This window comes from Protopterus annectens, chromosome 2.part1 (genome assembly GCF_019279795.1).
Source record: "Protopterus annectens isolate FY-2018-M chromosome 2.part1, PAN1.0, whole genome shotgun sequence".
Taxonomy (NCBI): Eukaryota; Metazoa; Chordata; order Ceratodontiformes; family Protopteridae; genus Protopterus; species Protopterus annectens.
In genome coordinates, this window is record NC_056729.1 from 573,519,711 (window position 1) to 573,535,990 (window position 16,280).

General features: G+C 36.6%; 1 protein-coding gene across 1 annotated transcript in view; it reads right to left on the minus strand.

Moving 5' to 3' along the window:
* Window positions 1–11,636: 11,636 nt before the first annotated feature.
* Window positions 11,637–16,280, minus strand: part of CHRNA2 (cholinergic receptor nicotinic alpha 2 subunit) — a 403,744-nt gene continuing 399,100 nt past the window's right edge. The window contains exon 7 of the mRNA XM_044062347.1: window positions 11,637–12,367. Within this exon, the coding sequence (XP_043918282.1) occupies window positions 12,242–12,367 (126 nt within the window). The 3' untranslated portion in view covers window positions 11,637–12,241. The remainder of the gene's footprint in view (window positions 12,368–16,280) is intronic.

Genomic DNA, 16,280 nt, shown 5'->3' on the forward strand with positions numbered 1-16,280 from the left:
GAACATAATATAGACCCGGAAAGGATATGTACCGCTGACATACTAGAAATAAGAGCAATCGATTACTTAACTCAGACGACATATTATCAGACTAGTGTTCTATTCAAGATACCACAGGAAACACTACAGTCTAAAGAGAAGAATGACATACAAACAAAGAACCTTATGAGCAAATTAAAGATGTAAAAACTAAAGTAAACCAATTATTTAATCAATGTCTAGACCTACAATGACAAGTGTAGTGTCTCAAAAGCATGCCTTGGTGAGGTCTTAGAAATTGCCAGAAAGTATCCTAGGTCAGATGCTAGATTTATGTATTACAAGGTACATCCTTTTTGGCAAATACTGATTAAATTAAAACATTGCAAAAATATATAACTGCTGAATTGAATCAGTATGCATATCATGTGGCAGTACTTCATTTCCAAAAGAAATATCCTGCTTCTAAAAGGTGACTATACAGGAAACCACTACTTGTCCACTAAGGTCAAACATTTAAATGAAGTAAGTGCACCTAATCTGCACATTCGTGAGAGAGAGAAAGACAGAGAGAGTTTAAGCTGAAATTGTAAGGATCTGATAGTGTTCATCATTTACTTTTACTTTCTTTAATCACTGGGAGTAATAAAAACCTTATTTCTGCTTGCATACACTATATTTCTGTAAGCATTATGTCCATCAAAGTTCATAAAACAAATGCTATAATGCATAGTCAAAGTCTAAAGGCACTTCTTTCTTAAACATAAACTTAAAAAAAAAATCTTTTTGCAGGGGGTAAAGCCCCTCTGGGCCCCATTCCCCTGCTACTTATATATTTTAACTCAGATCTCTCAGTACTAAGGAAAAGGAGATATTCTTCAAACCTGGTAATGTAGCAATCTCGCAGAACTGTTGACCATTTGTTTTGTTGACCAAAGTATGTTACCAAAACAGATATCAACTTTAAAGACAGTCAACTGAAATAATGGTGTTTGTGTATATCCGTATCTCTCTCTCTCTCTTGCCCTGGGATTCATTAATGCAGAAACTAAGTGTACACTGTTCTGAGTGAACAGACAAGACAGATATAATTCACTCATTCTTCCTCCTAGTTTTGGTTTTCCTATTGATTTTATTGCAGCCTTAAATATTGAGGGGGGATTCCTAAAAGTTACCACAAAGTGTAGACTACATGTGGACTGAGTGTAATCTTCACGAGTGACTAGAAAGCACAAAAAAGCATGGTAGGGATGTTCTAAAATACAGATTGTGTACACCTAGTGTAGCCATTTATGAATCTGGCCCCTTGACAGATGACAGCTAATGGCAGATACAATCAGGAAGTATGCTGTATAGACCATAGTGTCCTCAATGGAATGCTTTAAGCAGTACAACCTAGAACACATCTCTCCAGCACATAACACAGATCAGTGTTTTACATTGTAACTCACTGCTGATATAATGTCACAATGTACACTGGCAGTCGTTCTCTGCTTTTGAGAGATTTCACTTGTCTTAGAATTGGTGCGATCATGGAGGTGGTATATATAATTTTGAGGAGTGTAGAGGGCTTGTCCTCCACATTGGGGAGTGCAGGGGGGCTTACCCACCGGCATAAAGCACATGTAGTTAAGTTTTTCACAAGTTCACAAACTCAGCAGTTCTTGTTGATTTATGTGTGGGCAATGTTCTTTTTTTATTTCAGATGTATTGTGTTTAGAGCATACATTTTCACACAAATGTGTTGTTGAGCAGTTGTGGTTTAGGTAAGCTTGTTTAGGTGAATTATGCAAAAGACAATTATATAGTCTACTAAATTACCCACATCCATATCTCTCCCTCTCTCTCTCTCTCTCTCTATATATATATATATATATATATATATATATATATATACATATATACATACACACACACACACACACATATATATATATATATATATATATATATATATATATATATATATAGTTCAAAGTTATTGAGATTCAACTCACTCTAAATAAAACCAACAATAGTTTCATAATATGTTAGAGACCTCATTGATGAACCACCCCAAAACCCATGTCCATTTCTTATATGCATTGAGTGAACTTTAACTAGACAAAAACTGCATCATCCTGGTGATTTTAACAACCTATTGATAAAATGGGAGACCTGTGCCTCAGATGTGGGCTATGCCACAAAAGTTCCACAGTTTCATAAACAAGCATTCCCCTGATTAAATAGAAAAAAATCCCACTCGAGGACAGAATTTTATTGAACAGGTTATTACAAATTTAGTATCTGTATGCAATATTCCTTCAATATACCCTTCCTCAGTCAAGTTCAACCACAAATTGGTAACTTTCTCTTTCAAAATCCCTAAACCAGCAGTTAGAAATATCACAGTATTCAAATACATCAGATGTACAAATGTCTTAGAATTTTGTGACGAAGTTTCAAAGTTTAAGTATAACCCTCATACCCAAATATTTGATACAACTAGTCTAGTAGTTATGCGAATAAATTCTACATTCACCTACAAAACTGTGTAAATCTGTCAGTCCCTACCAAAACTAAATAAAATGGGAAGGATACAAGCAAACCAGCCAGGTGGTCCATGTAAATAAATAAACAACACAATAAAAGGAAAACAGTCATTAGAATAATAGCAAAACTAAAGACCCACAAATCAAGATCCATATCGAAAGGTTACCCAAGGTACAGAAAAAAAATCAGAAAAACAAAGGCTTCCCATGAACTTAAGCTAGCATCAGAAGTTAAGGATAATTACAATTCCTTCTTTTCTTACGTCTGAAGTAATTTATAAAATAATAGCCAATAGTGCTCTAAGCATATTCATAATGGCACTACCTACTCTAATTCAGAAGATATTGTAAATGTATTTAATAAACAAATTCAGTGCAGATTTCACACAAGAGAATATATGTAAATCTAAATATGTATCTAAATATGTATCTAAGGATCTCAAAACTCATAATCACAAAACACTTGCTAATAATGCTCTCCAAAACAACAAAAAATACATCTTCTACATCCTCTGGTAAAACATGCCAGGCTGCCTGTTGAATGGCACTAAACACACACTTGCATTCATTTATTTTTTTTTTTTGCTAGTTTCCAAGGTTTAGTGCACAGCAGTTGTGATGTCACTTCACAAGGGCAGTCCCACAATGGATCCCACGAATTATATACCCATCAGGTTAATGAGCCTCATCTGCAAGGCCATGGAATGGGTCAAAAAGATCAAATAAACTAAGGTATAAAAAATCTTAAAGGTTTGACCTCTAGCAGTTTGGCTTTATTGAGTGTAGATCATGTCTAAGGAACCTTGAATTGTTTTCAGAGGGTAACATAAGCCCTTGACAGTGGTCACATTGTCCATACAGAATACCATGACTTCACCAAGGCATTTCATACCATACCAAATGCCAATATTACCATTACGCTAAATGCACTCTAAATTAATCCCGATGGTTATTAGATGGATGACTAACTGGCTGAGGGACAGAACTTGTGGAAGGTGCATTTTTATAGAGCATCGAGGAAACCACTAGGGTACTACAGAGATCCATAAAAGGACCTCTGCTATTTGACATATACTTTTCCAATCTCCGACTCAAAAATGAAAACTTCTGGATTGCCAAGTTTGCAGATGATAGTGAACTGGGCATTACACTCATTCCCCTTCTGAAATGCAGAATCTTCAAAATGAACTTACATGACTCCTGTGAGAAAGCTGAATGTGTGTGTGTGTGTGTGTGTGTGTGTGTGTGTGTGTGTGTGTGTGTGTGTGTGTGTGTGTGTGTGTGTGTGTGTGTGTGTGTGTGTGTGTGTGTGTGTATGTTGATGTGTATGCAGGTCCCTTGTACAGGACATTTATTTATATAGATATATATATATATATATATATATATATATATATGTATACACACACACACACACACACACACACACACACACACACACACATTTACATGTACACACATACACACACACACACACACACACACACATATATATATATATGTGTAGTAGTCATGGGTTCACTTGATTGATAAGGAATTAGTCATCATTTTTTTTTTCAAATTCCTTTTGATTGAACAGAATGTTATGGCTTGCAGGTTTAATCTGAGATAATTGAATAGTGGGGTAAGGACTTTTGTTTTGTTTTGCAGTGCTGTGCAATCTTTAGGTTGATATACTTAAGTAGAGGGGAGTGCAGGAGATGTAATTCTCCATGTGGGGAGTTTAGGGGTAGTCTTGCTCCCATGCAAAATATGATTGGTTTTGTTGAATTATTTGTTTTCAGTCATACATGCGGTGATGTGGTCAATGTATTCACAATATTTATTTGGTGATATGAACCTGCAGCAAGAAGTATTATATTTATATATATACATATATATATATATATATATATATATATATATATATATATATATATATATATATATACACATACATATATTACCATCAAATATTGAATGCTTTAAATAGTGAATGAAAAAGCAACAGTCATTTTAGAAAGAATCTGAAATGACAGAAAACTAAAAAAAAAACCCCAAAAAGCCAAAAAAACCCAAAAATTATATTTATTGCAGGGGGCAAGCCCCACCCCCAGGCACTTGCATGCTTTTGGGATGAAATACACAGATTAACGAGGGGAAAGAAAACGTATATGTTTCTGAGCATTTGCTGTAACTATATATATATATATATATATATATATATATATATATATATATATATATATATATTATATATGGGTCTACTACCGGAAATTGAAATTACACTATTTCGAAATCCAATAGTAGTTGCCCACTAACGCGAAAGTGCACTTCACCGAAAGCGCACTTTCATGAACACCACTTGAGCAAATGGCTACGGACCTTAGGGTTAGGGCTTGGGTTAAGGATAGTGGATACCTACTTGGGCTATCCACTATCCTTGACCCAAGCCCTAACCCTAAGGTCGGTATTCATTCTATATAAAATGTATATATATATATATATATATATATATATATATATATATATATATATATATATATATATATATACACACACACACACACACACACACACACACACACACACACACACATAGGTTCATAGGTTCATAGGTTCATAGGTTTATACTAGGCTATCTGCCCTAAGGCATTTATAAGCCTAGCCCAGAGTTATTGTGGCTTACGCCACCCCTATGTTAAAAAACACATATATCTATATATATATATATATATATATATATATGTATATATATATATATATATATATATCTCACACACACATACATATATATATATATATATATCACACACACATACATATACACTTAATATTTTCGCAGTAATTCTACACTCTAGTAATTAGTCATGTAATGTATTGTTTTGGTAAGTAACTCTCTGCCTCCCGTTGGTAACCTAGTTCTTCTGGGAATGTGCCTGTATATATCATGATTTGCTGTAACAGTGAAATTCCATATAAAAGACTGTACAGTTGTGTAGAGCACTTTGCAAAACTGTGGATCTTTATGGAGAAGTCACTGTTAAAAGTAGAGCATACCTATTAAATATTGACAACTTTTTTAAGAGGGTCACTTAGGTGATCAGTAGTGTTCATACACTTAATGATTCTTATCTTGATCTGGCCAAGGTGTTTGATGCAATACCACATCATGCAATCATAAAGAAACCATCAGCTTTAAACACTGACCCCTATGACCCCTATCCCCATTCGGGATGTATCTCACCCGACATCTGCAGCAATTGGAGAGACCCCAAAAGTTCCTCACCAAAAGGATAAAGGGACTCCAAAATCTGTCATATGCTGCCAGATTGAAGAAACTCCAGCTCTATTCAGTTGCATACCGTCTGCTCAGAGGTGACATGTGCCTGACATACAAGGCCATGTCCAACCCGGAATTAATGGACATGCTCCACCTCAAAAAATCCAAATCCACCAAAACCACTAGTGCAAGCAACTTAAACCTTAGCACGGATATAAATAGGACGTGCTGGAGGGATAGATTTATCACTCAGAGACTCCCTATGCTGTGGAATAAAATCCCGGTCCATGTGAGGCAGAGCACCTCACTGGCTCTGTTCAAGAGAAATCTTGACCTGTGGATGGGAGATCATAGGTTTATCCCGTGAATCATCTCTGTGTCACTGCTGGACAGAGGCACAACAAACTAATGGGCACAGTATTTTTTCATATAAGGGGTGGCGTAAGCCACAAAAATTTGGGCTAGGCTTATAAATGCCTTAGGGCAGATAGCCTAGTATAAACCTATGAACCTATGAACCTATGTGTTAAAATGGAGAGATAACTGGCTTAAAGGCAGATCACACATTGTATGGATAGCAGGTGCATCTTCTAACAGGGAAAAGGTTATTAGTGGTGTCCCCCAATGGTCTGCACTTGGCTGTAATCTCTCCTGTTTGTAATATATTTCTCTGATCTTAAAACTTGAAGCCAGGACCTCTGATTGATCATATTTGCTGATTGCAAACTGGAGGCAATTGTTAAAACATCAAGTTATATGCAGCCTCCAGAAAAGCATGAATTAAGACTTGGTATATGAATAACAGACTGAAACTGAATGCCAAGAACTGTAACATTGTCCTCTTCATAACAGAACATTTTACCACAGATTAAAACCTTGATAGTACCCTATTGTTATTTGAAAGAATTGTCAGAGACCTGGGTACCTGGGAAGATAGTTCCCTCTCCTTTAATCATCATGTAGCCTATAGCTGTAGTCAGAAAATCCTTCTATATATCACAAGTGATCACAAAGGGTGTCATATCAAAATTCATGTAACATTTCTCTTGTATTCTTCTGCTGTCAGATCAATTATACAATATAATCCTCCCTTTGGTATGTATCTTATTAGAAATATCAAAAAAAAAACAAAAGGCCACAGAGGTATTTAAAGGACAACTGCATCCACAGACTCAAAACACATATTTATTTCATCATGGTTTGGTGTTTTCTACATTTTAACACCACTCTGGGACTATTAGAGCTTTTTAGATATTTTTATGCGCATTTTCTGACTCTGACCACATCTGGTCTGGCATCTTGAAATAATTCTATTTAGTCTGCCTCTAAGTATCCCAGAATGCACTGTCTCTAAAAAAATTGCATCAAATCTGCCACATTTTTCCTAAAGCTCCTGTCAGTGCACTGATTTTACAGGCATTCACTGCTGTGTTATAGTCACCTACTTTCGGTTAAAATGTTATCCTTTTTCAATGACTACTTCAAACGCAAGCAATGCAAATGCTATAGAACAGAACTGAAAAGTACATTTTGTTGCTCTTTTTTCTTAGAAATGCTAACTTGATTTATTTTGTGAAGGCTGAAATCTAGTTCTTCAAGGTACACCCCTCCCCCTTCACACCTACCTTTCCTAGCTGTCAAAGAGCTAAGGGTAATTTGACCCATTATCTGCATGTGATTGACAGCTCACAGTAGGTGACCAGACTAATGTACTGTTTTCTTGTCAGCCTTTCCTTCCTTACAGTGGGAGACTTTTTTGTTGCACTCCTCCTGTCAAATTTAGAACCAAGCTCCATAGCACTGGGAATAATCACTGTTTTGCAAAGCATCAAACTCCCACTTATTTTTCCTACCTGTTTGGTTAAATAGTTAACAAATGATACACTATAAACACGAAATATTTCACAGACTTGCATGACAGCACCCACATGCTTTTATAAGTGGTAATTTAAGAAAATTACAGTATTGCATACTTCTTGTAATCTGATGTAGTGTTGTCCATTAATTGTGACAGACATCTGCTTCTTATGCAAAAACATGCAATTAATGCTCTTAGTTTTTGCACCTGTTACTGTGCTTCTGCCTGTACTTTGTCACACATCAGTAGGGCTCTTCAGAAAAGTGAGATTATAGTTTGACATTTTTGCTATGTTAAGAGTGGGCTGGGCAAGGCATCTCTGACATCACAATGTGGGAGGTTCACTGGCTCTTTTATACAGCATGCAAATCAGGTGGGGATTTCATAACTTTGGAGGAGGAAATGCCCTGCTAGCTAGAGCAAGAGCTCTGGCAGATGTGACATCATCATTTCAGAGCCAGCTAGAGGTTTTTCAACTTGGCTTTCAAAATGAAAGTAAAACATTACGGAAAGGTAGGAAGCCTAACAGGGAAAACAGTTGCATGGGTGATTTTTTGAGGCTGTGTCAACTAACAGGGACTAAAAGAGACAGCAGGTTGAGCAATCTGCTTTAATATCATTGTTGCCCTTTAACAAAAAAGATTGCTGGTCTCGAGAACTTTACTTATCAAGAGAAGCTGGAAGGCTTGCTTGTGTACTCTGTGCCCTAAAGCCTCCTGAGGGATGTTTTGTGGATCACTTACTCTGCCATTAGGGATCCAATAATTCCTCACCTCCTCTTTCTAAATAAATCACAAAGCATAGCAAACAGTAAAACCAGAGATCTTAACCTCTATTGGTGAATAAATAAAATATGTTGGCAGGACAGGTAAATTACCCAGCATTTTCTCATGCTCTGGAATAAAGACCCACCTTCAAGTTAAGCAATGTGACTCCTTATTGTCATTCAGTAGAAACCTGGATGACAGGATGGGTACCCTTAAATTCATACTGAGGCTAACTGGCCTTATCCTTATTAAGAGATGATGGAAGTTTTGCAGGTGTACTTGGCAAGATGTACATAGTCATTAGACTTATTAACATTGTAGAGTCTAGGCTCCTTTCATGCCACGATTGTATGACACATTGATCTCGGACATAATATAGGTAAATTCCCATTTTCATACTTTTACCCTTACCATTTCAGGGCTTGCAGTTATGAGCATTGTTACTTGAGAAGATACTACCCTTAATTCTAGGTCTTAAGAATCTTGTGAGGTCAGGCATGGATGTCACATGGTTAATTGATGGCAGTTATACTGAAGAACTGACATTTCTGTCTGGCAGAGATCATGTAAAGGCAGAATCTGAGGGCCTGGCTACAGCAGATCTACAGCAGTGACTATCATGCATCCACATTGCTATACCACGTGACTAGTCAGGCTTACCTACAACACTCTGATATGTGTCTCTCACAATAGGCAGACATGCAGAAAGTGTCGCAAAGAACAGTGTGCTGGTGGCTGAATGGTTTGCAGAACAGTATGCATATATGAAGCACAAGTAGAGTCTGGGAATCAAGGGGAGTATATATATCTGCTGCCCCAGACGTTTTGTGCATGGATGAACCTGCTAACAAAGGATGATGCCTTCATATATAAATTCATCAAGGGTTTGGACAAGTGGCTGAAATCTATAGTTTGGTGCTCACAGGTAAGCTGATCAGAACATTATTGATACATGTGGACATTTACAAGGGCCTTTCATGGCTCATATCAGCAATATCCTTAACTGCAGAGAGGAACATACTATCATAGAATTACTGTATGTAGTATCTACATCCCTCAGGGAATGATATTATTACCTCATTTCTCAATTTTTCAGTCATGCAGTGGTAGGCTATAATAAACATGACTGGGGTGTACCACTACAAATGTCAATATGCTTACTATCCTCTCACTAACTGCTGGTTCTACATAGCAATTATCTTTTGTATTCCAAGATCTGTGAGTTTCTAGGAAGGATATGCCTATTAGCAGCTACTTGGTGATGGTACTGATGAGTGCTACCACTGACAGTTGCCATTTTTACAGCTGATATATGCCAGTATTATTCTAGGCTTTGCAAACCATGAACATTTGCTGTCATGTGGTACTGACCTTTACCTGCATTCTCATCTGTCATGGTCTCCCACACACTCTCCTTTCACCACTGTACATTGTGTTGCATGTTTCCTTGCTGATATCCACCTCTTGCACTTTCTTTTACCTTTATCAACTGTTCATTGTTTGGTCATCTCCAAAGGCACTTTTTGTTGAGTATGGGAGTTAATGAAAGGAGTAGCACTGAGTGTAATTTTTTATATGGGATATTCTCAAGGCCATGGTAAGTGAGAGTAACACATATATATATATATAAACAGCATTATGGGTGTGTGTGGGGGGGGGGGGGATTGTCAGTTATGGTTAGAGTGTGGGCTAGGGTAGGGGATAGTTTTAGTGTTTTAAGTGTGTACTTGTACATGTGAAGTGTGAGTGATGTCTTCCTTAGGGGTATTAATAGGGGGAAAACAACTTTCATAAGGTAGTGTGCAGGGTTGGTTTTAGGGCCAGGGACATGGTTAGGGTTATGGTTAGCATAAATTAGTAAAGATAGGCGGGGGGGACTAACCTCATCCAGGGGCATGGTTAGAGTTATGGTTAGCATACATTAGTAAGGATAGACAGGGGGAACTGCCCCCATCCAGGGATATGGTTAGGGTTATGGTTAGAGTACATTAGTAAGGATAGGCGCAGGGGGGACTACCCCTATCCAGGGGGATGGTTAGAGTTATGGTTAGCATACATTATTGACAATAGGCAGGGGGGACTGACCCCATCCCTATTCTTTCCAAGACATGCTGCATAGATTGTTTGGCTCCCAAAGGGAATATAAAAACATCTAAGGAAAAATTCAGCCAAGAAGTAAGAAACAAGCAAAAAAAAAAAAAAAAAGGTGACTAAACTCATAAAATAATGTTATGATTTACAATGATCTCTTATCAAATGTAAATTCCTGAACAACTGCATTTTCCACATGCTAGCTTATCTTGCTGCTGTGTATAATATTAAGAAGTATCATTTTGCAGGAGCCAGTGGTACCTCACCTCTGGATAGTTTTCATTGTTATAATCCATAAAGAAATCCATAAAGAGGTTTAGTCAACAATCTGTTCAAATGCTGGTGCATTCTTTGGATCCTAGTAACCAAAATATTAGGGAAGTTGCAGACAGCTTATTCAATCCTTCCAAATAATGCCATCAAGATCACTCTCTGCATGGATCCATATGTAAATGCATATCTGCTCAGTCACAGATATATAAAGAAGAGGAAATGATAGTGATGTACCCTATCTTTAGCATAGTCAGCCATGGAACCCTTTCAATAAATTGCAGAGGGATGTAATCTTTCACAATAACATTGCATTACTCTAAGGCTACCTGAATGACACACAGTAAATGATGAACTAGAACCAAATAATATCACATTTTAAGAAAAGGTTATGATTCTTCATTTTTTAATCTCTAAAAGTAAGCAAAAGTTGCCTAATTTTCAAAGAGGTTACTTTTGTTCAGTTGATAAATCACTCAGTTCTGCTTGTAGATGTACATTTATTACGATTCAATGAATTTTCTGTAAAAAATTTAACAATTCACAGATATGGATAAGCCCTTGTGCAATGCTATTAACCTCTGACAAGGTATTAGATAACAAGGCCTTTTAACTTTCACAAGTTCCCTTCTCAGCACCACTGGATCTCATGATATAACTGATGAAGCTGTTCCTATATAAACTACTCAGTAATATCATTGTAGGTATAAAGAGACCTTGACCAGAACTAGGTGGTTCACTACAACCTAGACTACTGCGTTATTCCAGGTAACCGAATTAGACTAACTCATAGCACTTTCATTTGCAAGTTATTACTTGGATAAATCATCCTTATCACATTGACATAACACATTCAGCCACATCAATCAATACTCATCTCTGAATAAAGTAATATTTTATTAGTGGATTCTCTGTATTGTGTAAAGAGTGCATTTATCATGTATTTTATTTAGAAACATAGAATTCTCAAATTTTGAGGCATCTGTTCAAATTACATAGACCCATATGTCCTCACTTGGAAGAAGACATAATGCAATGTTCACCTGATATAATAAATATATTGAAGTCTATCTTCTTCAAAACTACTTAAAGCAATGAATGAAATCAGTAATTAGCTAGAAAAAATAATTCTCTCTTTCTGCATATAATTTTTCAGGTTATCTAAAATGAGTGCTACATTTTAAGAGTTATAAATTAAATTATTAAAACCTTTTAGTGAGACTTTTCATTGAACAATTTGATGCAGGTCCTGCAACAGAAAACTTTGTTAGTCTGTTTGGCCACACAGAATGGCGGCCATATTGCAATCATATCTGTCAATGAAAGACATTTCTAACATTCCATTTTTACAGTGAGAGACCAGTTTCAGATCAAAGTGTAAAGCTTTTCTGTGTTGCAAATTCTGTCCATATGTACTCATTTAAACCGATAATGAAGCAAACTGCAGACAGGCAGGAATCCATTTGCCAGAAAAAGAAATAACTTAAATCATTCCAGCAAGCAAGGGTGGTAGGAAGAGTCCTACAGTTCCCAGCAAGCAGACAATGATGAACATCCAGAGAAAGATGCGGTCAATCACCATGGCAACATACTTCCAGTCTTCCTTGACCTATAATTGAATTGACAAAATTAGATTAATTAAAGTGGTCATCAGACTTAAATACATTGTTTTTGTTTCTCTATAAACTTCACCTCACTTTTAACAACTAACATCACTTGTGTGCAATCAATCAAAAATAAAAATAACAACATTGTGGCCTAATCTAGTAGAATACAAGTTTAATCAAGAATTAGGTTTTACAAGGATGTTCATGTCTACAACTTCAATCAGTATATCTTGTGAATGCACTACATCTATATCTCGGGTGACCAAGAAATTATATTGGAAGTAGTGAGAGGTATCTTTTCCGGTAATGCCATGACTTGACAGGACTGTAGCTTCTCATAACAGTTCTGCACTTATGAAGCTGAAGCTGAATACATTTCAGTGAACATACTATAGAGAGGAAGAGAACTACATTATTCATTGTATTTATTGTGTGAATACCTTCTGGAAGGTATATAACTCATAAAAGAAGATTCCCATGGCATCAGCATTCCAACAATGTAAACTTAAATACAATAAAAAACTATAGCAATGGGACAGCTGCATTGAATACAGACTTCAATATGGTCTGCAAAGCAATCAAAGACTTAAAAATAAATATGTAGCAGTTGTTAGAACCCCAACACACACGCACACACGCACACACACACACACACACACACACACACACACACACACACACACACACACACACACACACGTCCAAAAATGTAGTAGTATTCATACCTGATGCAGAACAAAGTGTTAACTGTGAGTCTTAATTTTTGTATATTATCTAAACACAATATATTTTGGTAGACTATATTGAGAGATCCAGGCTGAACAGCGATATCAAAAACTTTCAGCTCTAAGGGGGGGTATGTCCATTTTGGGATTATAAGAAAATATTCCTCAAATTACAAATGTCTGACCCACAAGAACATGTATACTTGGACTGGGTCCAGAGCCACTGGTCACACCAAAACAGCAATCCGTTTTTTTCATTGTCAAATTCTTGTTCTACAGCCTGAACTGGCTCAGGAATCCTCCATTCTTTGAAGGGGGGGGGGGAGAGAATTAGCAGAGAAAATAACTGTTATGTAACCTTCTGTCTCTGCTGACACATTTTTGAATAAAAAAGGACATTTAAAATGGCATTCAACATGAGTAAAACTCAAACCTACCTAAAACTGATTTCCTTTTACCAGACTATTAGAAATATTTACTTGTTTATTTTTATTTATTGGTTAGGTTTAGTCTTTATGGGTTCAGGACATAGTCCAATTTTTTTAGATACCTGGAAAAAACCTGCATAATAAAAAAATGCAACCTCATTTCATCAGATTTTCTAACAATTTTCACAAGGTGTGATGCAATTAAAAATCAGACAAAGCACAGAAATTCATTGTTTTACTAAGGCATTTGCTTTATTTCTAAATTACTAACAATTTAGTGACCAGACCATTCTGAGCTGTAAGCATCACAACATGAGGAATAATAATTGTGTTATATAAACATGTAAATAAAACTAAATGTTTGATAATTAGGTATTTCATTAGAAAAGTCTTTTGAACAGTAGAAGCAGTGAGTAATGCTGTAAACAAGGGAGGAGCAATAAAGTATAAAATGAGATTATTAATAGTGGGGAAATGTTAAGTTTAAGAACTAGAGGGGAGAGGGGGTCAGGGAATACTAGAGAAGAAAGGAGAAGAAGCCACATAAACACTTACAACTACTGGAGCTCAGGGGTGCAGTCAGGATTTTTAGAACTTTTCCCCAGTTTTAAGCCTCTTGTGTTCATCGCAAATAAGTAGCCAGACACTCCTGATTTGCACATTAAATCACTGTCTTTTTTTATTTCCCCCAAATATAACTGTGTGTTTTTTCTGTGATATGTATTCTAAATACATATTTCTCTATTTATTTATTTAATTTTGCATTCTTTGCCCCTACTGTCTGTTGACCACCAACCACCTATTTAGCCATTCGGCCCATTCTTTCTTCAACACCTGGGTGAGAATTGGCTATGAGAAGTCATTCTTCAGACAGCCATCGAGGTGGTTCAAGTTTTCTTTTGCCTTTAGTTTGCCACCTTTACTACTACATGCATCAGATGAGGTGCAGGCAAGGGGTTTGCAGTGGGATGATAGTGGGGGATGTCCTCTCATTTCTGCAAGGAGTGTTCCTTCCATGCATTCCTGATGTACCCACTGACATTTAAGCAGTGAGCTTTCTTGTCTCCACCAGGAGGTTAGCACTGCACAGTGTAACCCTGAGTATAAACAACCCCTCTCTTTCTGCTGGGAGTGGTAAGCAGGCTATGCCCCTTCATTCCACCAGATACGAAATGAAGTTATTTTAAAACGTAATCAAGGTATTTACATCCCATTGCTTCATGAGTACCATGAGAGACCAGAGTTGGTAAGAGAAGGGAACAGCAATTATGGTAATATAAATAACATTAACAATGATATTTCTACTATTAATACAAATAATGATGGTAGTAATGTTGAAAGGAACAGGAATGTAGCAGTGTTTTGCCCTTTTGTTACCACATATTATGATCATGGTAAGATAGTTAGGGACATTTTAAATAAAAATTGGAATATTATTAAAATGGAAACAGATTTGACTACTAGGTTAGAAATTAATCCTAACATTGTATATAGGAGGGGCCCTAATTTTAAAAATATTTTGGAGTGATAGCCAGTAACCACCAATGGGGGTAAGATGTTTCCTTGCGGCACATGCAATCAATGCAGATATGTATATAATGGGTCAAGTATAAAAATAGGCAATAAAAAATCCATATCAGGGGTAGATATAGCTGTTATACACAAGAGGTAGTGTATGTTGCATGCTGTTCAGAATGTCCATCATTTTATGTTGGAAAAAACGAACATACTCTATCCCAGAGGATATATGAGCATATTTATGACATCTCCCATAGTAAGGACACAAATGCGCTTTTTAAGCACATAAGTAAATTTCCTACCCACAGCTTTAAATTTCTGGTAGTGTACCAGGTTATGAAAGACCCCCTTGGAGGACCCTGGAAACTAGTTTTAGAAAATAAAGAGACCTGGTGGCAAATATATCTGAATGCTGGATACCCCCCGGGGCTAAATGAAATGATTTCCATCAATAGCCTCCTTAAATTAAAAACATATGACAGATAGTTTAAAACATTTGCGCTTAGATATAAATATGTGTAGATAAACATATTTTGTAAAATATATGGTCTATAAAGCATTAATTGTTTTTAACATCCATTACTTTTAAATTTGGTATTGGAGCTGTTATTGGCTGCTGTATTATGTGATGTCATGTATTATCACTACATAAGGGATGTTTAATGTAAGAGAGTTCATCTGAAGAAGTTTGGTAATTTATCAGATGAAACCACTAATAAAATTGTGGAAAATATTCTTTTGCCTTTCTCTTGCTGCCAGCCAGTTCGTTTTTATTTGGTTTACTTCGTTTCTTTTGTGTTTGGTTTTAGTTATGGCTTTGGGCAGTTGTAATGAAGGCAATGGAGCTATTTCCTTATCGGAGTTTCAACAGCTCCAGGAATCCATGGACAATTTAACCCTGCTAGTGCAGCAGCTAGCTAGACAACCTAGCATTATTGGGTTACCAGCATATGGTAGTGGTGACTACCAGAATACCCCTGAAATTCTCAGGGAACCAGTTAATGGAGTCAGAAATGGAACCGTTCTTACACCAGGGCCAGTGGACAACAGGCAAAAGGGATTACATCTGAACAGCCGTGACCAGCAGTTTTTTTGCTTGAGTCATGGCTTAACTGGAGTGTACCATCCGGAGCCAGACCACTCAACATCCCTGATTTTGAGTTAAATTTTAGCTCTGTCCCTCTTAATCCCTCTTAACACTGGTACCCTTGGACAAAAGGTGGTTAGTTATACTTAATAAATAA